At 41.7% G+C, this 23,583-nt stretch overlaps 1 protein-coding gene across 1 annotated transcript in view; it reads right to left on the bottom strand.

The window, feature by feature from the left end:
• Window positions 1-5,916: 5,916 nt before the first annotated feature.
• The window catches only part of cdh11 (cadherin 11, type 2, OB-cadherin (osteoblast)), an 84,162-nt gene continuing 66,495 nt past the window's right edge, over window positions 5,917-23,583 (bottom strand). The window contains exons 5-12 of the mRNA XM_021585910.3: window positions 20,700-20,867; window positions 16,277-16,464; window positions 13,242-13,495; window positions 12,673-12,809; window positions 11,946-12,067; window positions 11,648-11,765; window positions 8,041-8,292; window positions 5,917-7,608 (exon numbers count right to left, since the gene is read on the bottom strand). Coding sequence (XP_021441585.1) covers window positions 7,112-7,608; window positions 8,041-8,292; window positions 11,648-11,765; window positions 11,946-12,067; window positions 12,673-12,809; window positions 13,242-13,495; window positions 16,277-16,464; window positions 20,700-20,867 — 1,736 coding nt within the window. The 3' untranslated portion in view covers window positions 5,917-7,111. The remainder of the gene's footprint in view (window positions 7,609-8,040; window positions 8,293-11,647; window positions 11,766-11,945; window positions 12,068-12,672; window positions 12,810-13,241; window positions 13,496-16,276; window positions 16,465-20,699; window positions 20,868-23,583) is intronic.

Raw genomic sequence — 23,583 nt, 5'->3', positions numbered from 1 at the left:
CTAACACATTATAAGGATAATAAACACAAGAAAGTGATTGACATTCATCCGAGGGCCAGAAGTACACAAATTGTAATATCATTGAAGATATTGCCGATCAGTTAACCAGGGATGCTGTCTCATGCCGCTTGTACATTTGAGATTACTCTCATGTTATCATCCACTCTGACAAGATGACTGTGGTTAAGGCTTAAAGCAAACATGAAAAAAGAAATAACACCCTGATTAAATTTGCTCTGCTGCTGTCTTCATTTTTGATACAGCTTGATATGCTGGCCTTGTTTTTGCTCTAAAAAGGAAATGGGTCAAAGGTAATCTTGCACACTTAAAGTTGCAATATGCAGATATCTCTCTGCCAATGGTTTGCCTGAATTCAGTCTATGTGACAAAACAAGCAGTCATTGTGTAGAGAATCATTGTACCATTTAAACCGCTGTGAAATATATTTTCCATACCCATAAATATTGTATTTTAAGCTGGTGTACGAAAGCAAAAGTAAAACGCACAAAAACGAAAGCATAGAAATAGCGCGCATAGAACAAATCTACAGCTTCTTAGACCTGTCGTCAGAGAGAATGACAGTTATATAACTCAGGTTACATATTGTCAGGCTAGGGTCAGTTTGTTATATCTGGAGTACTTCTCCTGTCCTATCCGGTGTCCTGTGTGAATTTAAGTATGCCCTCTCTAATTCTCTCTTTCTTTCTCTCTCTCGGAGGACCATGCCTCAGGACTACCTGGCATGATGACTTCTTGCTGTCCCCAGTCCACCTGGCCGTGCTGCTGCTCCAGTTTCAACTGTTCTGCCTTTGATTATTATTATTTGACCATGCTGGTCATTTATGAACATTTGAACATCTTGGCCATGTTCTTTATAATCTCCACCCGGCACAACCAGAAGAGGACTGGCCACCCCACATAGCCTGGTGCCTCTCTAGGTTTCTTCCTAGGTTTTGGCCTTTCGAGGGAGGTTTTCCTAGCCACCGTGCTTCTACACCTGCATTGCTTGCTGTTTGGGGTTTTAGGCTGGGTTTCTGTACAGCACTTTGCGATATCAGCTGATGTACGAAGGGCTATATAAATACATTTGATTTGATTTGATTGTAGCTTTAAGATTATAATGCAAAGCCAAATGGCAATGATAACACTGGGGAAATATATATATTTATCCCAAACAATCATGATATTGAAGTACACACCTTAGAGTTTAAAACTACAGTAATTCCAAGGTCAAAAGGCTCACACAGCGCTTTTCTCACTCACTTTAGCGAGGTCCCTGTTAGAGTAACTGAGTGCTTCTCAGTGTGTTGCCCCTCCATCAGAGCCTGATTCCCAGGCTCCCGCCAGGCTCAGGTAGGGGAGGAGTAGGAGAATGAGACTCACGTAGGGGAGGGGTTGGGGGTTTTAGAGGAGGTTGAGTTTCTGTTTACCTCCAGTTACCTCCCAGGGGAAATTGGTTGTAAGCCTCATTCAGGTGGAGGGAAGTAACATTTTATTCCCTCTCTTTGCCATTGTTTTTTAACACTACATATGCAGAGGCAGTCATTTTGACTGCATATGAATTTAAAATGGAAGTACCTCTGCCATTTTTAAAGTCATGCCCCCTCCATCCTTGACCTTTCCTAAATAAATATATTCAAGACACATACAGTACCAGTCAAACGTTTGGACACACCTACTCATTCAAGGGTTTTTCTTTATTTTTACTATTTTATACATTGTAGACTAATAGTGAAGACATCAACACTATGAAATAACACATGGAATCAGGTAGTAAACCAAAAAGTGTTAAACAAATCAAAACCATCTCAATTGGGTTGAGGTCAGGTGATTGTGGAGGCCAGGTCATCTGATTCAGCACTCCATCACTCTCCTTCTTGGTCAAATAGCCCTTACACAGCCTGGAGGTGTGTTTTGGGTCATTGTCCCATTGAAAAACAAATGATAGTCCCACTAAGAACAATCTACATGGGATGGAGTATTGCTGCAGAATGCTGTGATAACCCTGCTAGCTAAGTGTTCCTTGAATTCTAAATAAATCACAGACAGTATCACCAGCAATGCACCCCCCACCATCACACCACCTGCTCCATGCTTCACGGTGGGAACCACACATGCAGAGATCATCCGTTCACCAACTCTGCGTCTCACAACGACACGGCGGTTGGAACCAAATATCTCACACTTGGATTCATCAGACCCATGTAAACTTTTCCACCGGTATAATTTCCATTGCTCGTGTTTCTTGGCACAAGCAAATCTCTTTTTCTTATTGGAGTCATTTAGTAGTGGTTTATTTGCAGCAATTGGACCATGAAGGCCTGATTCACGCAGTCTCCTCTGGACAGTTGATGTTGAGATGTGTCTGTTATTTGAACTCTTTGAAGCATTTATTTGGGCTGGTAAATCTAACTTGTCCTCTGCAGCAGAGGTAACTCTGAGTCTTCCTTTCCTGTGGCGGTCCTCATGAGAGCCAGTTTCATCATAGCGCTTGATGGTTTTTGTGACCGCTCTTGAAATGTTTTCAAAGTTCTTGACAGGATTGACTAACCTTCATGTCTTAAAGTAATGATGGACTGTCATTTCTCTTTCCTTATTTGAGCCGTTCTTGCCATAATATGGACTTGGTCTTTTACCAAATAGGGTTATCTTCTGTATACCACACCTATCTTGTCACAACACAACTGATTGGCTCAAATGCATTGACAAGGAAAGAAATTCCACAAATTAACTTTTGACAAGGCACAATTGTTATTTGAAAAGCATTCCATGTGACTACCTCATGAAGCTGGTTGAGAGAATATCAAGAGTGTGCAAAGCTGTCATCGAGGCAAAGGGCGGCTAATTTGAAGAATCTCAAATATATTTTGATTTGTTTAACACTTTGTCTGGTTACTATATGATTCCATATGTGTTTTTTCCTAGTTTTGATGTCTTCCCTATTATTCTACAATGTAGAAAATAGTCAAAATAATGAAAAACCCTTGAATTATTTGGTGTGTCCAAACTTTTTACTGGTACTGTAGTTCAGCGATGGAACAAAGTAATGAACTACAATGACCATAACAAGTCAAATGATTTTGTCTGACAACTCTACAGCATGCTTAAGCAGACTAGCCTAGCTAAATAGGATGACTAAAGGAATGAAAAATAATAAGTAATCATATAAAAAATAACTAACATAAACACCACCTAATGTGGATGTATACCTAAGGAGACTATGGAATATTTGTTCACTTTTTTTGGCTTTGGAATTTCCAATAAAAAGCTCTAAAAACATTTTAATGTCATTATTTCATAATGCATTTAATGTTTAAAAATAATTATCTGAACCAAAATCACAAACCAGAATTTTTGTAATATAATCTAACCGAAACCGAACCGACCTCAAACAGTATTAATCAAAGCAAAATATAATTTCCAAGAATAACCGCTGTTCCATATGCTCCAAACATGGTAATGAAATTGCTAGTGTTCTTTGAAAAAAAAGTGTATTCTAATGTTACCCCAAACAAAATAAACAAATTATTATTTGTGTTACACAGTGCTTTCAGAAAGTATTCACACCCCTTGACTTTTTACACATTTTGTTGTGTTACAAATTGGGATAAACGTTTATTTAATTGTACTTTTTTTGTCAACAATCTACAAAAAATTATAACATTTGTAAAAGAAATATAAAAAATATAACACTAATATATTTTTATTTAATATGTTTTTAACCCCCTGAGTTAATACATGTTAGAAACTCCTTTGAGTTTCACACACCTGGACACCTGGACATTACAACATTTGCAGATTATTATTTTTTAAATTCTTTAAGCTCTTTCAAGTTGGTTGTTGCACATTGCTAGACAGCCATTTTCAAGTCTTGCCATAGATTTTCAAGACAATTTAAGTCAGAACTGTAACTAGGCCACTCAGAGACATTCTATGTCGTCTTGGTAAGCAACTCCAGTGTATATTTGGCCTTGTGTTTTAGGTTATTGTCCTGCTGAAAGGTTAATTTGTCTCCCAGTTTCTGTTGGAAAGCAGACAGAACCAGGTTTTCCTCTGGGATTTTGCCTTTGCTTAGCTCTTTTCCATTTTTTATTATTATATATATATATATATATATATATTTCCCAATTTCGTGGTATCCAATTGTTGTAGTAGCTACTATCTTGTCTCATTGCTACAACTCCCGTACGGGCTCGGGAGAGACGAAGGCTGAATGTCCTCCGATACACAACCCAACCAGCCGTACTGCTTCTTAACACAGCGCGCATCCAGCCGCACCAATGTGTCGGAGGCTACACCGTGCCCCTGGCAACCTTGGCTAGCGCGCACTGCGCCCGGCCCGCCACAGGAGTCGCTGGTGCGCGATGAGACAAGGAGATCCCTACCGACCAATCCCTCCCTAACCCGGACGACGCTAGGCCAATTGTGCGTCGCCCCACGGACCTCCCGGTCGCGGCCGGTTACGACAGAGCCTGGGCGCGAACCCAGGGACTCTGATGGCACAGCTGGCTGCAGTACAGCGCCCTTAACCACTGCGCCACCCGGGAGGCCGCCTTTTCCATTTATTTTTATCATAAAAAACTAATCCTTGCCGTTGACAAGCATACCCATAACATGATGCAGCCACACCCATGCTTGAAAATATGAAGAGTGGTACTCAGTGATGTGTTGAGTTGGATTTGCCCCAAACATAACACGTTGTATTCAGGACATGAAGTTCATTTCTTTGCCACATTTTTTGCAGTTTTATTTTCGTGCCTTGTAAACAGGATGCCTGTTTTGGAATATTTTTATTCTGTATAGGCTTCCTTCTTTTCACTCTGTCAATTAGATTATTATTGTGGAGTAACTACAATGTTGTTGATCCAACCTTAGTCTTGACCTATCGCTACCATTAAACCTTTTAGTGACCTGGTGTATTGATACACCACCCAAAGTGTAATGAATAACTTCACCATGCTCAAAAGGATATTCAGTGTCTGCTTTTTTCTACCGATAGACACCCTTCTTTGCGAGGCATTGGAAAACCTCCTTGGTCTTTGTGGTTGGACCTGTGTTTGAAATTCACTGCTCAACTGAGGGACCTTACATGTACTTGCATGTGTGAGGTACAGATATGAGTGTAGTCATTAAAAAAAAAACATGTTAAACACTATTGCACACAGAGTGAGTCCATCACTCATTATGTGATTAAAAACATTTTTTTAAACCCTAAACTTATTTAGGCTTGCCATAACAAAGGGGTTGAATACTTATTGACTCAAGACATGAATACTTATTGACTCAAGACATTTCAGCTTTTTCATTTTTAATCAATTTGTAAACATTTCAAAAAACATAATTCCACTTTGACATTATGGGGTATTGTGTGTAGGCCAGTGACAAGTAATCTAAATATAATACGGTTTAAATTTAGACTGTAGCACAACAAAATGTGGAAAAAGTCAAAGTGTGAATACTTTCTGAAGGCACTGTATATGAAATGTACTTATTAGACTGTTAGAATGTTGCTGTCAAAATGTCTCAAAGTGGGGTCCATCCAGGTCTGGCTTTTTTTTAGTGTTAAAGTGCACATTGACCTTTAGCTGGGAAGCATCCCTTGGAGAGGTTGAATAAGTTCGCTCTAGGAGCAACCCTGGGAGAGATACGTTCATCTCAGGAAATGGTCAATGTGAACACTGACTGCTGGGTCCATACCAGTGAAAAGCTCTGTAAATGATGTGCAGTGTGTGTGTGGGCAGTGTGTGTAGTGTGTGTGAATGTGTGTGCATGTTCATGGTGTCACTGGTTGTTCTGTGTCACAGTTTGCTACTGTATATTGACCTCCTTTATTGCTCTAAGTCCTCCCAGCATCATCGAGTAGACACTGTTCAATATCATAACATAGATCACCTCTAGGGAAAGAACAGATTGCTCTTTTGCTCTTACAGATTTATTTACGTCAATCATTTTATAAAAAGCATTTATTTCAAAGTTTTTCGCTTCTTAGATAGAAGCACATAATAAAGCAACAGTACAATGTTCATAAAATATAAGGGTGATGCTGTAACATTTTCTTACATGTTGAAATACTGATATCTGCATGTGTACTAAAATAAGAACATTTTACAAATAGGTACCATAAATTCGACATAGAAATTAGGCATTATTCACTACGACAGGACAGATTGCTATTTTCTCAACGAGGGAGAAAAACATACGCAAAAACAAATAAAATAAAAAATGAAGAGAAAAAAATAAAAAAAATCATAGTAATCATAACATAATTAAAAAATAAAAAAAGATTTACAAGAACCAATAGGCGCAAGTTTGATCCTCAAGAGACATATTTGCACATTGTACTGTACATACGTTATATGGACTTCAGCTTGCTTTAGGATATACTTTTCAAGTTGCAAAAAATGCACTGTGATGCAAGAAAGTCCATTACTTAAGGCGATTTTTGAGCTCACAGGTCTTTCCTTGTGATTGATCATTGGTGAGATTGGGCTGAAAGGGGGGGGATCTTTCTCTGGATTTGTGAAAAAACTCTGTCTCTGTTTTTGTTGAATCCATCTTCCTCAGGAAGAGGGAGGTGCTACAGGAGCGATCAGTCTCAGTTTGCTGTTACTGTTTTCTCATAGGTTTTTCATTGATATAAGGCAACAATTTTCTCTTCTCCTTTGTGAGCTCATTCACAGTATCAACAATTACATGTCTCTCTGTGACCCACATTCCAACCCCAAACCGTAGTAACCTACAAAATGACTAAAAAAGTGAAATACCAAGTGTTATTTGATCGCTCACCACAAACATTAAGCATGTCTTCATTTTTCATACACACCAGTACATCCCACAGAGGTGATTTTTTTATTTTTGTTTAGTTTTTCAGTTTTTTATCTTTCTTTCTCTCTCGCTCTTGTCTCCAACTCCTCAATACCATCTGTCCTTCCTTACCAAACATCCCCAACAGGTATCTAGTATACTGCAAGTATACTTTACACGTACAAATAACAAAGTTTACTATAAATAAAAATGCTTGTGGTATACTTATAGTAAACTTCAAGCACCACACAGTCAGTGGAGGGTTGGAGAAAGGGCGCAAGGAGATGGTCGGGGAAATGGGTGAACGTTAAGAGTTGTCATCGGCGGAGTCTTTGGTGCCGTAAAGGTCGGCCAGCTTCTTGAAGCGCGGGCCCCAGCTTTGGAGGTAGTCGTAGTCTAGGTCTGAATCTGTGGTCACCGATTCCAGGGAGCTGAGGGATCCAGCGATGGAGCCCCGGCCCTCATAGCCATAGATCTGGATGGAGTCATAGGGAGGGGCCGTGGGGTCGCTGTCCGCGTCGTTAATGCGGGTCTTGATGAAATCATCCACGTCCACAGTGTTGGCCACGGGGTGCCCGCCAGGCCTCATCGGGTACTGGAGCTCAGGCTTGATGTCCTTACGGGGTAGGAAGCCGTTGGCACCGTCAGGGTTCTGTAGTGTAGCAATGTCGAAGGCCTCTGTGTCCTCCTCTCCACCGCCTTCATCATCATAGGTGATGATGTTCTCACGGATGTCTTCCTCCTCGAAGACGATGAGTGGCTCCTTCTTCTGACGACGCAGTGCCACAAACAGCACCACGATCGCTGCCATGAGAAACATATCAAATCAGCCAATCATGCAGAACCTCTAGCTCTTACAGCTCTTAAATACCTTTAGCATATCAAATTCCCTAATTAGCCACGCTTTGATAGATGTGGAAAATAAATCAGAGCTGCACATAATTTGGATTAGAAGTGCAAAAATATACAGTATGTTGAATTACAGGTGGTATGAATCTGTCAACATTTTTAAACAGTGTTAATTGCAAGTTAAATAATCAATTGAGCCTGTGTACATAATCAAAACGCACACTATTAATATTCTGTCAAGCATCTGCCCATAAATACTTAACAGTATTCTGAAAACATTAAGGATAAGCACCACTCAAGATGGTATAAAATATCAAACATGAGTTAAATATTAGATCAACAACAGATTGAATGCATGTTGATGTTTTCTTTGGCGCTGATGCTCACCCAGGAGAATGACGATACAGGCGAGTATGGCGATGAGAGCTCCGGTGCTGAGGCCTGCAGGCAGGATGTAAGGCTCCACGTTGCAGGACAGGATGGTGTCCTTACTGTCACAGCTGCACACTCGAATGGTCAGCGTGTTGGTGCTGCTCATGGGAGGGATGCCGTTGTCGTTGATCTCAATGGGAAGGAAGTAGACATCCTGGGTCATCCGGCTGAAGCCCCTCCGGGTCACATATATGCTGGCTGTGCTGTCTGTGGTGAACAAGAGGGGAGCAGAAGTAGAATAAGTACAGAGTAAAGAGGGTCCTTCAAAATTGGCTCCCCTGAGGGGGGGACGACGACATCTTATAGAGACATACCCCAAGAGACTTGCAGCTGTAATTGTTACAAAAGGTGGCTCTACAAAGTATTGACTTTGAGGGGGTTAATAATTATGCACGCTCAAGTTTTCTAATTTGTTGTTTGTTTCACAATAAAACATATTTTGCATCTTCAAAGTAGTAGACATGTTGTGTAAATCAAATGATACAAACCCCCCCCAAAAAATATTAATTTTAATTCCAGGTTGTAAGGCAACAGAATAGGAAAAATGCCAAGGGGTGTGAATACTTTTGCAAGCCACTGTATTCCAGGTACAGACTGTACAAACTGCTTAACACAATCATAGTTATAACCGAAGAGTTTTACTTAGCCAACGAGTTCATAAGGCAGACGTATAGCTGCGGGGAGGAGAAGCAATGAGCTGTGATTTTCCAGATATTACATTATTGTAATATTGTGAACATTTATTAGCTTTTAGAAGTGCAATCAAAGCTCTAGTGGAGGTAGCTGTATTGGTTTTACTTGGGGCTGGGTGAGGGTGGAAGCATGCCAAGTGCACTCTCCTGACTCCGTGCAAGGTCGCACTCAGAACAGAGATGGAGTGAGTTCATTTAGGTGCTTGTGGCTTAGTCATTTTCCCTCCCTCTCTCACAGCGGTGTCCTCAGCCCACTATAGCTTTTTCAGAAAAGGTTTCTCATGGCAAAAACTATTGTGCGTGCATACAGAACAGAAGGGTGAAAGGGCTCTATGAATCCTGCGCTATTCATTATAGGTCGACCTCATAGGTTATCATTGCCTTGGTAGAGTATCTCCTGAGGGTGGAAGTAGAACACAGTCTAAAGCCATGAGAACTTAAATAACTATAATATATAACTATAATATATATACAAGGTAACATGGCTGAAAGAAGCACGTCATAAGAAGCCGCTTTCAAGGAACATTTTCTTCATAAAATGATACTTATTAAGTGTTCATACATCTGCAGTTTTGAGAGTGCAAGAAAAAACTAAATAGCCCTCGCTGTCTCAGACAGACACCGCTAACTCTGAAAATCCAGAGAAAATCCATTGATAAATGTAGATTGGAAAGCTATCCATTTGAAAGGAGGCTTTTGGCTCCAGATAAACCCAACAAATCAGAGTGGCTGTAATCTTTTCTGCACATATTGTGGGTTTTTTGAAAATACTGTTGAAAAGCACTCATTTTGACTCCCCCCCCCCCCCCCCAAGCTTTCTTAGTGTCCAACAAGCTTTCTCTACCCTTAACCTTGTTCGGGACACCTCCAAAACAAAGGTAATCTGGTTTGGGAAGAAGAATGCCCTTCTTCCCACAGGTGTTATTACTACCTCTGAGGGTTTAGAGCTTGAGGTAGTCACCTCATACAAGTACTTGGGAGTATGGCTAGACGGTGCACTGTCCTTCTCTCAGCAAATATCAAAGCTCTAGGCTAAAGTTAAATCTAGACTTAGTTTCCTCTATCGTAATTGCTCCTCTTTCAACCCAGGTGCCAAACAAACCCTGATTCAGATGACCATCCTACCTACGCTAGATTACAGAGATATGATTTATAGATCGGCAGGTAAGGGTGCTCTTGAGCGGCTAGATGTTCTTTACCATTCGGCCATCAGATTTGCCACCAATGCTCCTTGTAGGACACATCACTGCACTCTATACTCCTCTATAAACTGGTCATCTCTGTATCCCCGTCGCAAGACCCACTGGTTGATGCTTATTTATAAAACCCTCTTAGGCCTCACTCCCCCCTATGTGAGATATCTACTGCAGCCCTCATCCTCCACATACAACACCCTTTCTGACATTCACATTCTGTTAAAGGTTTCCCAAAGCACACACATCCCTGGGTCGCTCCTCTTTTCAGTTCGCTGCAGCTGGCGACTGGAACGAGCTGCAACAAATGCTCAAACTGGACAGTTTTATCTCAATTTCTTCATTCAAAGACACTCTTACTGACAGTTGTGGTGGCTTTGCATGATGCATTGTTGTCTCTACTTTCTTGCCCTCTGTGCTGTTGTCTGTGCACAATAATGTTTGTACCATGTTTTGTGCTGCTACCATGTTGCGTTGCTACGATGTTGTTGTAGACCGTCGTTGTAAATAACAATTTGTTCTTAATTAACCGACTTGCCTAGTTAAATAAATGAATGAAAGCAGATCAAAGCTTGGAACAGTTTGATAGGACTTTATCTGGGGAATTTTATTTTTTTAAATGATCCCATTAAACTGCAATTAACACATTCATTCCCCCTCATTCATTCTCCTCCATCACAGAAGCAGATATGCTTGGAAGTGGCTTGTGACCACGGCACGGTCGGGAAGAGTATTAAAGAGATGGCTGACGATGAAAAAAAGAGCTTAAGTTTATAGAATGAAAATATTGATGGATGCATGTCATTAAGAGAAGTGTCATGTAATTGCTTGTTCAAAGATGGCAATGCTGACTGAACTACTCGCAGCAGCTGTTGAATGTCTCCGTCGTAGTTATTGCAATAGCTTTGTCACATGGTCCTGAGCAATCTCTATGGATATAAGCAAGTCTAATCAAGCATTTTTATGGAGTCAACACTCTGTGATTAACTTTTGCTTCTCATTATCTTTAATCCGAGAGTTTATCAACAAGGTTGATGAATGCTATTCCCATGATGAGTAATTCTCCTCTGATGAGAGATGGCATCCTCTGGGGATAAATACCACTGTGCCTCATCTGTTGAAATGGAATGTAACAGGTACTCTTTCTGACCAGGATCGCCTAACCAGCCGCTCCATCACTGTGACTGGCAGACTGGAAAGGGCTTTGAGCTTAAGGACAGCTGGGATGAGTCACCAGCCAGGCAGGCCCCCAAACACGGCAGGCAGAAGGAAAGGTGCTCTCTCTCTCTCTCTCGCTCTCTCTCACTTCTCCACCCCTGGCTGATCAGACAGAGTGCGATGTAGGGATAACTAATGCAATCACAAGCTCCGCAAACTGATCCAGCAGGCTCAGTCTCCTACGCAGCAGTTCACCGATGTAGAGGCTAGGACGCCAGAGAGACACCCATGGTAATTAATAAGAGGGGAGCTCTATGGGATCTAGCTTCAAATCCAACTTCAGTCTACAAAGATCTGCTGAATCACTTCCGATGCATAAACAGTGCAAATGTAGAGAAACCTGATTTGATGTAAAGAAGGAAAAAGACCCAGAGTTGTTCTATCTCACTGACTGGAGTACTGGACCAAACAGAAGTCGCTCTTCTCGTTGATGGAAGTAGAACGTTTGAGCCCACCCACCTCTGTTGTCTTTCAGGGAGAAGTTGTGGTTGTTGACAGCCTCTGGGGCGATGCTGAAGTGGAAGTACTGTCGGTGGGCCATCTCATCCTTGTCCACCGCACTGACTGTCTCTATGAGCTGAGTTGAACAACACACATAGGAGTTAGTACAGACCGAGTTCACCAAAACACTGAACATATTCAATATATTCACTATAATATAAATATATTTTTGCACATGGTGGTTACTAGTATGTATAAAGATCTGTCTTTTCTAAATGTGAAAAGTACAATATACATTGTGAATGATTAGACTTACTTTGCCAGGGGAGGCATTTTCACACACAAGGATTTCGTTCTGTGTGGCAAACTCAGGGGCGTTGTCATTCATATCTTTGACTTTGATGTTGACACGTACTTTTGTATCTTGGTGATGTCCCCCTGTGCAGAATGACAAAAATGAATAACAAACAAGTTAGTGATTCAGTGCACATACATGGGATTTGCCTGGCTAGAAAACAAAACCAGCTCCCACTGCAAACACAATGAGAAGACAGCACAGTATGAACCTATTTATTGCATAAGAAATTATGTAGGTTGTTGAATGCTTGGAAATGATGCTGTCAGACAAGTGTCATGCATAATATAACAGAACTGCTTGATCTCTAAAGTTCCAGACAACATTTTTGATGCATCAAATTATCCCTGATAGGAGAGATGGAAATATTTGAGACAGATATACTTCAAAACCAGACATAATCATCTGGAGTAGAATCACACAGACAGAGAACAGCAACTTAAAGATGTTTATTTCTGATTTGGGGGGATGTGGATGTTTTGCAGTAGTCTCTAGCTACTCATTTCAGTTTTTGAAAGGCACTTTGTGGTAATCTTCTCTTAAAAACATCTTGAGGGGTGGCGACTCTAGGACCACATAAGAGCCGGGTGGGAACACAACAGTTCCTGGATTGGGAGGCATGACGTCTCTGATATTTCCAGCTACCCTCTAATTTGAAACCCGAGGTGGATATTGGAGGGTGGCGTACCAATCTCAGTGGCGCTGACAGAGATGTTGTGCCAGGGTAGTGTCTCTCGGTCCAGCGGTCTGGTGGTCTTGATGATGCCATCCTCCGGGCCGACACTGAAGAACTGCTCCACGTCCGTGTAGCGTGGAATCATGTACCTGCAGTGAACAGTAATGATAAGTAAACACGTATTCGATTAGGGCCTGGTTCCTTAGATAAATCAAAAGCCTAATTATCATTGTGCTGTAGGAATGCACGTTTGCATTATTTGGATGAATGTATTCAATGGAACAATGTTTATAGTTACAACAAAGAAACGGCATGTTTATTTAAATATTTGCTCCCGCAGAGTAGGAAATAATATAGGCTATTTCTTTTGTTTACTGTTTGAGTAGGGCCCTGCACTATTTTATGTTGACAAGACGAGGCCTTTGAAACTGAAATCATCTACATATCAACATAACATTGGCAATTTAAAACAGAAAGGATGTAGTATAACACAATGGGTCTGGGTGGGGTTGACAGCGGCGCTAAAAACAAACACAAATGAGTAACAGAGAGAGTGACAGAGAGTGTTCCAAGTAGCCTACCTGACAGGGTTGTTGGCCACGTCTGTGTCTTTAGCGTGTACACGGCCCACCACGGTCCCATCGTGGGCATTCTCCTCCACCTCGAAGCTGTAGCTAGTTGCCAGGAAAGCAGGCGGCTCGTCTGCGTCCTCTACCATAACCTTAACCGTGGCTGTGTCTTTGTAGGGTCCCCAGGCGATGAAGCGGGGGTCCACATGTGTATTGGATGCCTCTACTCTCAGGGTGTATGCCCTCTTAGTCTCAAAGTCCACAGGCTGGGAAGAGGGAGCAGAGTGGATTTAGCAATAACACATTCAAACTATTTCATCATTAATATCTTGGGACAAAAATGAGAAGGTTGTCTAAACGTAATTCTTTCTATAATACAATTACTGCATCATAAAAAGTATTTACTGTAGCTGTACACTGCTATCTAGAACCTTAGAGGGTTCTTCAGTTGTCCCCATAGGAAAACCCTTCAAAGAACCCTTTTTGGTTGCAGGTAGAACCATTTTGGTTACAGGTAGAACCCTTTTAGGTTCTATGTAGAACCCTTTCTTCTGCAAAAGGGTTCTGCCTGGAACCAAAGAGGGTTCTACCTAGAACCAAAAATGTTTATCCTACCGGGACAGCCGAAGAACCTATTTGGGATGCCTTTTTTCTAAGAGGGTCAAATCAAATGTCAGTATGGAGTTGAGATGCTAGCTAGAGGGTGCTGTTGCAAAATAAGACAGTGGTTATGGTCAACGTCAGCATGAGACAACACCAAGACATTCTTTGCTCAGTCCTTCTACCTAAGATGACCCTTGTTTCAGTTTAATGCCTTATCTAAGTCATAGCCTCAAATCACCACCAGTTCATTTACTTGCAAGAAAATGGAAAGACACTCCCAAATCAATTATGCACAAACATAGTTAATGGCCATTTAGTGTGAACAACCCTTATCCCTCTACACCCTCCTACTGCTTTCACACATCTGCATGTTTTCTTATTACCCTGTCTCACATCACTCGCATAAATTACAGAGTGAGACTTTAAAGTACCGACCGGAGTTGAGGGGGCGCCATACCAGGATGCACACACACAAACAAACACACACTTTATCTCTCCCTCTCTGCCTGTGTGGTGATTGATGTGAAGTTGTTTTCCTATCTCAGTTTTTTTGTTCATCCTTCAGTATTTTATTTTGCAGGTCTTTAATGAAGCGGTCAGTGGTAGGAACAGCCATGACCCAGTTCTTTCCTTTAACAGGTTGGTGAATGTTCCTCACTGACATTGTCTCCTGAAGCTGTGGTCCCCTTGCTCTCTGTCTCACCCCCCCCCCCCCCCCTTATCTCTCTCTCTCTTCTCTTTCTCCCCCATCTCCATTTCTTTCTGTCTCCCTCCTCTCAACCCTCCCCCGTCTCGTTATCTCTCTCTCTCTCTGTTCTTTTATTTTGTCACTTAATAATTTGCTGCTGAAACTAATCAGCGATAGATAATATTCACAATAATGCCAGACTTCCTCTTAGCATTCAGCCTGCGCCTGGTAGCCCGCAGTTGAAACAGAATACTTGATTAAAACTCTGGCAATTCCGTCAGTCATTTCAACTTTAATTTTCAACATGTTTTGAAGAGCAAAAGGTGATGATTTCCCAAGAGGTGTATTGTGGAGGCATTATGTTATTGAGAAGAGCAGGGCTGCATCAAACTGATTGTTGTCGGCACACTGTATTGTCCCCCCCCTCCTCCACCTCCGCACACACCACACCCAGCCTAATCAGCAGACAGAATGGTCTCATTTGGGGACACTGGGTCCTGGAAATCGAGATAGCCAAACACTGTTAAGAATTACAACCCCCCCCCCCCTCTACTCAGCGTCAAACCATTATTTCCCCTGATTCAATTCTTCCACTTTCCCCAGCTACAATTTCTATTATCCGACGTTCATAAGACTCCTTATTGTTGCACCTCTCTGTTATGGAAATGAGGGGGATATGCACTGAGCAGCGAAGTCTGATCCCACTTGGGTTCATCTGGCCATAGAGGAAGTTGTTTACATGCCCGTTTTCCACATTTCAATGGCCGCTGTCGTGGCTTACCTGGTATAATCCGCAGCCGTGATTAATAGAACAGTGCCATTTTTCAGCACGTAGACGACACACACTGGTACTCACACTCCGCAGAACTGCCAAAATGACCCAGCTTGCGTAAACCCTTGAGAAGGCAAAGGCCTTCCTCTCGGAGTTGTGTTATTTTTGGAGAGGAGTAGAGAGGACCGTGAGTGAGATTGCTGCTGATCTGAGTGTGAGGGAGCCTGTACTGTGAAAGACAGTTGAGGGATTTTACATAATGAAGCACCACCAGGTGGCAATGCTCCGTCTAGGCTGCTGCTGCTGCTGCGTAGGGACTAGGGAGGGAAGCAGCGCCTCTCTCTCCCTCTCCCCTCTGGAGGGCCGGCTAAGCCTAACCATGGCAGGCAGCTCCAGGCGCAGTGGTGCCAGTGAGTACCTAGAGGCAGCCCAGGCACGGTGCAGTGCAGTGCAAGGCTGACCTCTCCAGGTCGGTAAATGTCGGCATAATCCCAGCCCCTGAGCACAGCAGAGCTGCAGCTCCACGCTAGCAGCCGACCCACAGTCGGACTGCCTAGATGAGATTCCTCTCCCAGAGAACCAGCCATGAAAGTCAATGCTCGTAATAAGAAACTGAAGCGGTGTCATTGCAATCACAGAGTGGAACGGTGAAAAATCACTCTCTCTCTCTCTCTCTCTCTCTCTCTCTCGCCACTGCTCAGTGTGTGCTTCAGTCTCACACTCTCTTTCTCCCCCTCTTTCTCTCTCTACCACACACAAATTGCATATAGCCAGCTTTACACATTCAAACACGCACAGACACACACAGGTGTGTCAAGAAATGTCAAGAATTGAGGCTAGCATTTTAGTCCTCAGAACGTTAGTGAAAGGGCAGTAGCAAAAAAGGCGATTCAATGCAGACGACCCTATACACTGTCTCACAACATTCCCTTCATTCCTCCACAATGTTTGTGGAATAGTAAATCGCCTTCACTCCATTTTCACCTTTCTCAGTTTGATGACACCCTCGCGGGTGTCAGTGTCGGTGGTAATCTCAAACACAGTCATCCCATCGCCCTCGATGAAACGATATGACACAAGTCCATTCTCGCCCAGGTCTGGATCTTTAGCCTTCAGACGGCCCACCTCCTCACCCGAAACCTTGTCCTCTGAAACTGACATGGAGTATACACCTGTGGGGAGAAACAATAGAAACTGTTACAACTAAGAAAGTATCATTCACACTTGTAGTCACACGCCCGATGCCTGGTTTGACTTACTCCGAGGTACAGAATACCATTCACCCAACGTTGCACTACATTCATGTAATCTTGTTTTAAATAAGCCCCTGCCTTATCTTTGTCACTGTGGGAGCAGCTGTATATACAGGTGAAGTCGAAGTTTACATACATCGTAGCCAAATGCATTTAAACTCAGTTCTCTGACATTTATTCCTAGTAAAAATTCCCTGTCTTAGGTCAGTTAGGATCACCACTTTATTTTAAGTGAATGTGAACTGTCAGAATAATAGTAGAGAGAATGATTTATTTCAGCTTTTATTTCTTTCATCACATTCCCATTGGGTCAGAAGTTGAAATTAAATATTTTAACTTGGGTCAAACGTTTCGGGTAGCCTTCCACAAGCCTCCCACAATAAGATGGGTGAATTTTGTCCCATTCCTCCTGACAGAGCTGGCGTAACTGAGTCAGGTTTGTAGGCCTCCTTGTTCACACATGCTTTTTCAGTTCTGCCCACAATTTTTTTATAGGATTGTCAGGGCTTTGTGATGGCCACTCCAATACCTTGACTTTGTTGTCCATAAGCCATTTTACCACAACTTTGGAAGTATGCTTGGTGTCATTGTCCATTTGGAAGACCCATTTGCAACCAAACTTTAACTTCCTAACTGATGTCTTGAGATGTTGCTTCAATATATCCACATAATTTTCTACCTCATGATGCCATCTATTTTGTGAAGTGCACCAGTCCCTACTGCAGCAAAGCACCCCCACAACATGATGCTGCCACCCTCGTGCTTCACGGTTGGGATGGTGTTCTTCGGCTTGCAAGCCCCCCCTTTTTCCTCCAAACATAACGATGGTCATTATGGCCAAACAGTTCTATTTTTTTTTTCATCAGACCAGAATTAGTTTGTTAACAAGGATAATTCTCCAAAAAGTACGATCTTTGTCCCCATGTGCAGTTGCAAACTGACTAGGCTGGCTTTTTTATGGCGGTTTTGGAGCAGTGGCTTCTTCCTTGCTGAGCGGCCTTTCAGGTTATGTCGATATAGGACTTGTTTTACTGTGGATATAGATCATTTTGTACCTGTTTCCTCCAGCATCTTCACAAGGTCCCTTGCTGTTGTTCTGGAATTGATTTGCACTTTTCGCACCAAAGTACGTTAATCTCTAGGAGACAGAACACATCTCCTTCCTGAGCAGTATGATGGCTGCATGGTCCCATGGTGTTTATACTTGCGTACTATTGTTTGTACATATGAACGTGGTACCTTCAGACGTTTGGAAATTGCTCCCAAGGATGAACCAGACTTGTGGAGGTCTACACATTTTTTTTCTGAGGTCGTCTTGGCTGATTTCTTTTGATTTTCCCATGATGTCAAAAAAATGGCACTGAGTTTGAAGGTAGGCCTTGAAATACATCCACAGGTACACCTCCAATTGACTCAAATGATGTCATGGCTTTAGAAGCTTCTGATAGGCTAATTGACATCATTTGAGTCAATTGGAGGTGTAACTTTCTGGAGTTTTCCATGCTGTTTGAAGGCACAGTCAACTTAGTGTATGTAAACTTCTGTCCCACTGGAATTGTTATAAGTGAAATAATCTGTCTGTAAACAATTGTTGGCAAAATGACTTGTGTCATGCACAAAGTAGATGTCCTAACCGACTTGCCAAAACTATAGTTTGTTAACAAGATATTTGTGGAGTGGTTGACTTCAACTGTAGCTAGATACATGCACTGACTATACATAGCTAGGTACTAGTAAAGAGGCTCCTAGTCTTCACTTAGCTCTTCACTTTAGCTCAGATTGTCACTGGTCGATTCCCTTCTCTTGCATGCCTTTAATTTTGACTCTTCCTGTATTCGGCTATAGGCTTGTGTAATGTATGTTAGAAGAAGTTGAAGTTGTAAAATTTCAACTACTGTTATGGTTTTGATAGCATGATGTAACTTGCACTTTGTTTTCAGGTTTGATTGAGACAATGTATTCCCCTAACCGTATTCCTTCAATAACGTTTTTTTATTTTTATTAATACTATATCACTTGTGTATGTCTTTCCTTATCAAATGTAAGACTAAATGCCCTTTGTAATATATTTTGGTGCGTATACAGTGAGCTCCAAAAGTATTGAGACTGGGGGAAATGTTTTGTTCATAACACTCATTATGATTGACATTTGTTTGGTATAAGCCTTTTCTTTTAAGAGCTTTGTCACAGTGGACCAGTCAAAATACAAAGTGCTGGAGTACAGAGTCAAAACAACAAAAGCATTTTCACTGTCCCCATTCCTTTGGAGCTCACTGTATGTGTTTAAAATACTATCCAGATAAGAAAGTGTCTGGTCATGGAACATTCCATAGAATTCTAGAAAAATACCACTGTTCACTAAAAAGGCTGTAACTCATTCACTGTAAAAGGTATTATTCCGATTTCAGATTATCAATCCTTACAAAATAAAGAACACTAAATATGCTCTAAGATTGTCTCTGTTTTCAATGGCAGTTGTTTGAGGGGAAAAAAAGCATTTAAGATACACATTTTCACAGGTGTTTTTTTCTTGACTGATTGCCAGTTGATTGATGTGGTGCTATCACATGTCATATCAGTTGAAAGGGCTGTTTCTCAGCTTTCAAAACGTGTATAATGTTTTCATATATGGTTTGACACCAGCAAATTATGCTCATTAATATACGCTGAGGTCGCGGTCTCAGTAAATTCACAAATTCCTAAACTCTCCTACTGATGATGCAACAATACCAATATGGCGATTTACAGTTACTGTTAGCTGGTGTTCTAAAGCCTAGTGTTTCCATTTGCTTTTAATGCTGTAAAAAACACATTTATGGTATTTTACTGTTCATTCTACAGCATTTTACTGTTGAAATGAATTAATGGTGTGGTCCATCTTTGAAAGACATTGTATCTTTACCTGTTCTGCATTTACACCTAATTAAAGAGATTAGAGCGAGAGAGAGAGAGATATAAATGGAACACAAGAGATACCCGTGGAGATTCAGCTGGCCAGCACCTGAGGGCCACAGCCCATGAGCAGACAGTGTTTTGTGTTTGTATTTGCATGTGTGTGAGTGTGTGTGTCTACAGGGGTGCATACACCTGCCCATGGCCGAGGCAGAGCAGTAGGGCCATGTGCCCTCTCCGCCCTGTCTGCTCCTCCTATTGAAATGTTCAGAGCCAAACACTTCAGCTGCATTTAAAAATAACGCCGACATGGGAAGGAGCCTTTAAAAAAAAGGCCTAATCATATAAAGGGCTGCTACTTCAATCAGACTACATAAAAAAACATAAGGGATCTTTTCATGAGAAAGTTACTGAATCCACCCAGTCTAAAACTGTCTCTGACCATGAGAGCTGGAAATAAATATTAACATAATATCAGAGGTTGAAACGTGACAATACTGATGTGAATGTCATCTCAAAAAGTAGGTCATTACTTATTGAACAATGTTCCAGTTTTCATCATCTGGGAAAGAGTTGACATTATTGCAAGTTAGTTAGAAGTTTCTCACCCCACCCAGGACTAGTTTACCCCAAATATGTAGCTAATTTTCCATCCAAGAGCCGCTGTTAGCAGGGATACATCCGAGCCTCAGTGCTGATAGTAGGGGAAAGATTGGGAGCTCTCTGGGACAAATCTTTAGGCTCTGCTCTCAAGAAGTAGGGGGAAATTGATGTGGACCATTTCTACTATATGAGACGTAAATCTGTGTTTAGCTCGCGGTTTACAGCTACAAGAATTCCCCTCCATTCCCCCTCTCCGTCGAACAGAAATACTGACATTAACACTGTTAATATTTCACAACTCTTTATCGCGCTTAAGATACTTGCTGTCATCACAGCTCCTATGAGCGCAATGAAACTGTTTAATAATTGAGTTTTAATATCCCCCCTTTAACATCTATACCCTATACAAACTGCGTGTTGCATGGCCTCTGGGGCCATCAGCCATCCATATTTTGAAGTGTTGAGGCTTGAGGAGCTCAGAGAGCGCTAGACTGGCTTAAAGCAGACCTGTCCCCCGTGGATGATACTGCTCTTACCTCAGCAGAGAGGGACAGTGACAACGGGAAGAAAGACCATCTCAGGGACTAAGTTAGCTTTAGAAAACAGAAAATTAATTTGAAAAAACATAGAAAAAGTGAAAGACATGACTCTTCACTTACTCTGAGGGAACTTGGGTGGGTTGTCGTTGACGTCCGTCAAGGTGATTTTAACTTCTGTTGTCCCTGACAATCCCCCCATGTGTCCCCCCATGTCCTTTGCTTGGATGACGACGTCATATTCCTGCCGAGCTTCCCTGTCCATGTTGGGCAGAGCAGTCCGGATTATCCCTGGGGACAGGAGAGGAGGAAAATGGCTTTAATTCAAGAGGGACCTGCCTGTGACCTTTCAGCAGCCTACTACTATGCAAGGCCTACTGGGAGGAGCAGGGCATGATTGGTCATCACTGACACGTGAGATCACATTGCCATCTCATTCATCAGGCTCCTTTTCTAATATTGGGGTAATTACTGTGATATGTAAAAGGGAAAAAGAAGTGGCTTATTTCAATAGAAACTGCAGAACACTGCTCAGAACAGCAGTGAGGAAATGTTTTTTTAAGCCAGTTGTTTATTTAATTATTTTTTCTGTGAGGAAACTGGCACTTCTCACATCACAGGAGAATATGATGGGGATGGTTGTTCTCTGGTGATATTTAGATGAGCCTGTGCATGAAATGCAGATAAGCCAAAAACAAATTATAAATGTGAGCATTGGACAGGATCCAGTGAAATATCCAGCTTTGGTTTATTAGCAGGATTTTCTCTCTCCGATCTCTCTCTCGCATTGAGATCTCTCTGTTTGGCTGGGGGTACTTTGGCTCCCAGGATGCTTAGAGTTCAACCAGGATATTGCTTGCCTAATCTGGCCGTGAGTTAATTCTGTTTGGCAAAGGACAGGTACACTCAGACTTCGCCTTGGAGAAATCCCAAAGCACGACAGGACTAATCCTCAACACTCACTTGGCACGTATACAAAATGTGGGAATTGACAGATTATCATAAGATACATTTAAATACTTAACAGTTTTGATACAAGACATACAATATATATGTATATATACAGTGCCTTGCGAAAGTATTCGGCCCCCTTGAACTTTGCGACCTTTTGCCACATTTCAGGCTTCAAACATAAAGATATAAAACTGTATTTTTTTGTGAAGAATCAACAACAAGTGGGACACAATCATGAAGTGGAACGACATTTATTGGATATTTCAAACTTTTTTAACAAATCAAAAACTGAAAAATTGGGCGTGCAAAATTATTCAGCCCCTTAAGTTAATACTTTGAAGCGCCACCTTTTGCTGCGATTACAGCTGTAAGTCGCTTGGGGTATGTCTCTATCAGTTTTGCACATCGAGAGACTGACATTTTTTCCCATTCCTCCTTGCAAAACAGTTCGAGCTCAGTGAGGTTGGATGGAGAGCATTTGTGAACAGCAGTTTTCAGTTCTTTCCACAGATTCTCGATTGGATTCAGGTCTGGACTTTGACTTGGCCATTCTAACACCTGGATATGTTTATTTTTGAACCATTCCATTGTAGATTTTGCTTTATGTTTTGGATCATTGTATTGTTGGAAGACAAATCTCCGTCCCAGTCTCAGGTCTTTTGCAGACTCCATCAGGTTTTCTTCCAGAATGGTCCTGTATTTGGCTCCATCCATCTTCCCATCAATTTTAACCATCTTCCCTGTCCCTGCTGAAGAAAAGCAGGCCCAAACCATAATGCTGCCACCACCATGTTTGACAGTGGGGATGGTGTGTTCAGCTGTGTTGCTTTTACGCCAAACATAACGTCTTGCATTGTTGCCAAAAAGTTCAATTTTGGTTTCATCTGACCAGAGCACCTTCTTCCACATGTTTGGTGTGTCTCCCAGCTGGCTTGTGGCAAACTTTAAACAACACTTTTTATGGATATCTTTAAGAAATGGCTTTCTTTTTGCCACTCTTCCATAAAGGCCAGATTTGTGCAATATACGACTGATTGTTGTCCTATGGACAGAGTCTCCCACCTCAGCTGTAGATCTCTGCAGTTCATCCAGAGTGATCATGGGCCTCTTGGCTGCATCTCTGATCAGTCTTCTCCTTGTATGAGCTGAAAGTTTAGAGGGACGGCCAGGTCTTGGTAGATTTGCAGTGGTCTGATACTCCTTCCATTTCAATATTATCGCTTGCACAGTGCTCCTTGGGATGTTTAAAGCTTGGGAAATCTTTTTGTATCCAAATCCGGCTTTAAACTTCTTCACAACAGTATCTCGGACCTGCCTGGTGTGTTCCTTGTTCTTCATGATGCTCTCTGCGCTTTTAACGGACCTCTGAGACTATCACAGTGCAGGTGCATTTATACGGAGACTTGATTGCACACAGGTGGATTGTATTTATCATCATTAGTCATTTAGGTCAACATTGGATCATTCAGAGATCCTCACTGAACTTCTGGAGAGAGTTTGCTGCACTGAAAGTAAAGGGGCTGAATAATTTTGCACGCCCAATTTTTCAGTTTTTGATTTGTTAACAAAGTTTGAAATATCCAATAAATGTCATTCCATTTCATGATTGTGTCCCACTTGTTGTTAATTCTTCACAACAAATACAGTTATATCTTTATGTTTGAAGCCTGAAATGTGGCAAAAGGTCGCAAAGTTCAAGGGGGCCGAATACTTTCGCAAGGCACTGTATATATATATATATATATATATATATATAGTGCCTTCAAAAGTATTCATCCCCCTGGCGTTTTCCCTATTTTGTAGCATTACAACCTGTCATATTTAAATTGATTTCACGTAATGGACAGCTTTGGAAAGAAAACACTCTGACGTTTCCAAAAATGCAAAGATATTGTCTGTGAGTGCCACAGAACTGATGTTACAGGCGAAACCCAGATAAAAATCCAATCAGGAAGTGCCACATTTTTTGAAACCGCCTCATTCCAATGACTCCTTATATGGCTGTGAAGGAGCTAGGAGTCAGCTTATGTTTTCCACGTTTTCCCCAAGGTGT

Source organism: Oncorhynchus mykiss, chromosome 26 (genome assembly GCF_057628025.1).
Source record: "Oncorhynchus mykiss isolate SJ-2025 chromosome 26, ASM5762802v1, whole genome shotgun sequence".
Lineage (NCBI taxonomy): Eukaryota > Metazoa > Chordata > Actinopteri > Salmoniformes > Salmonidae > Oncorhynchus > Oncorhynchus mykiss.
The sequence above is the reverse complement of the archived record's forward strand: the minus strand, read 5'-3'. Positions and strand labels throughout refer to the sequence as shown.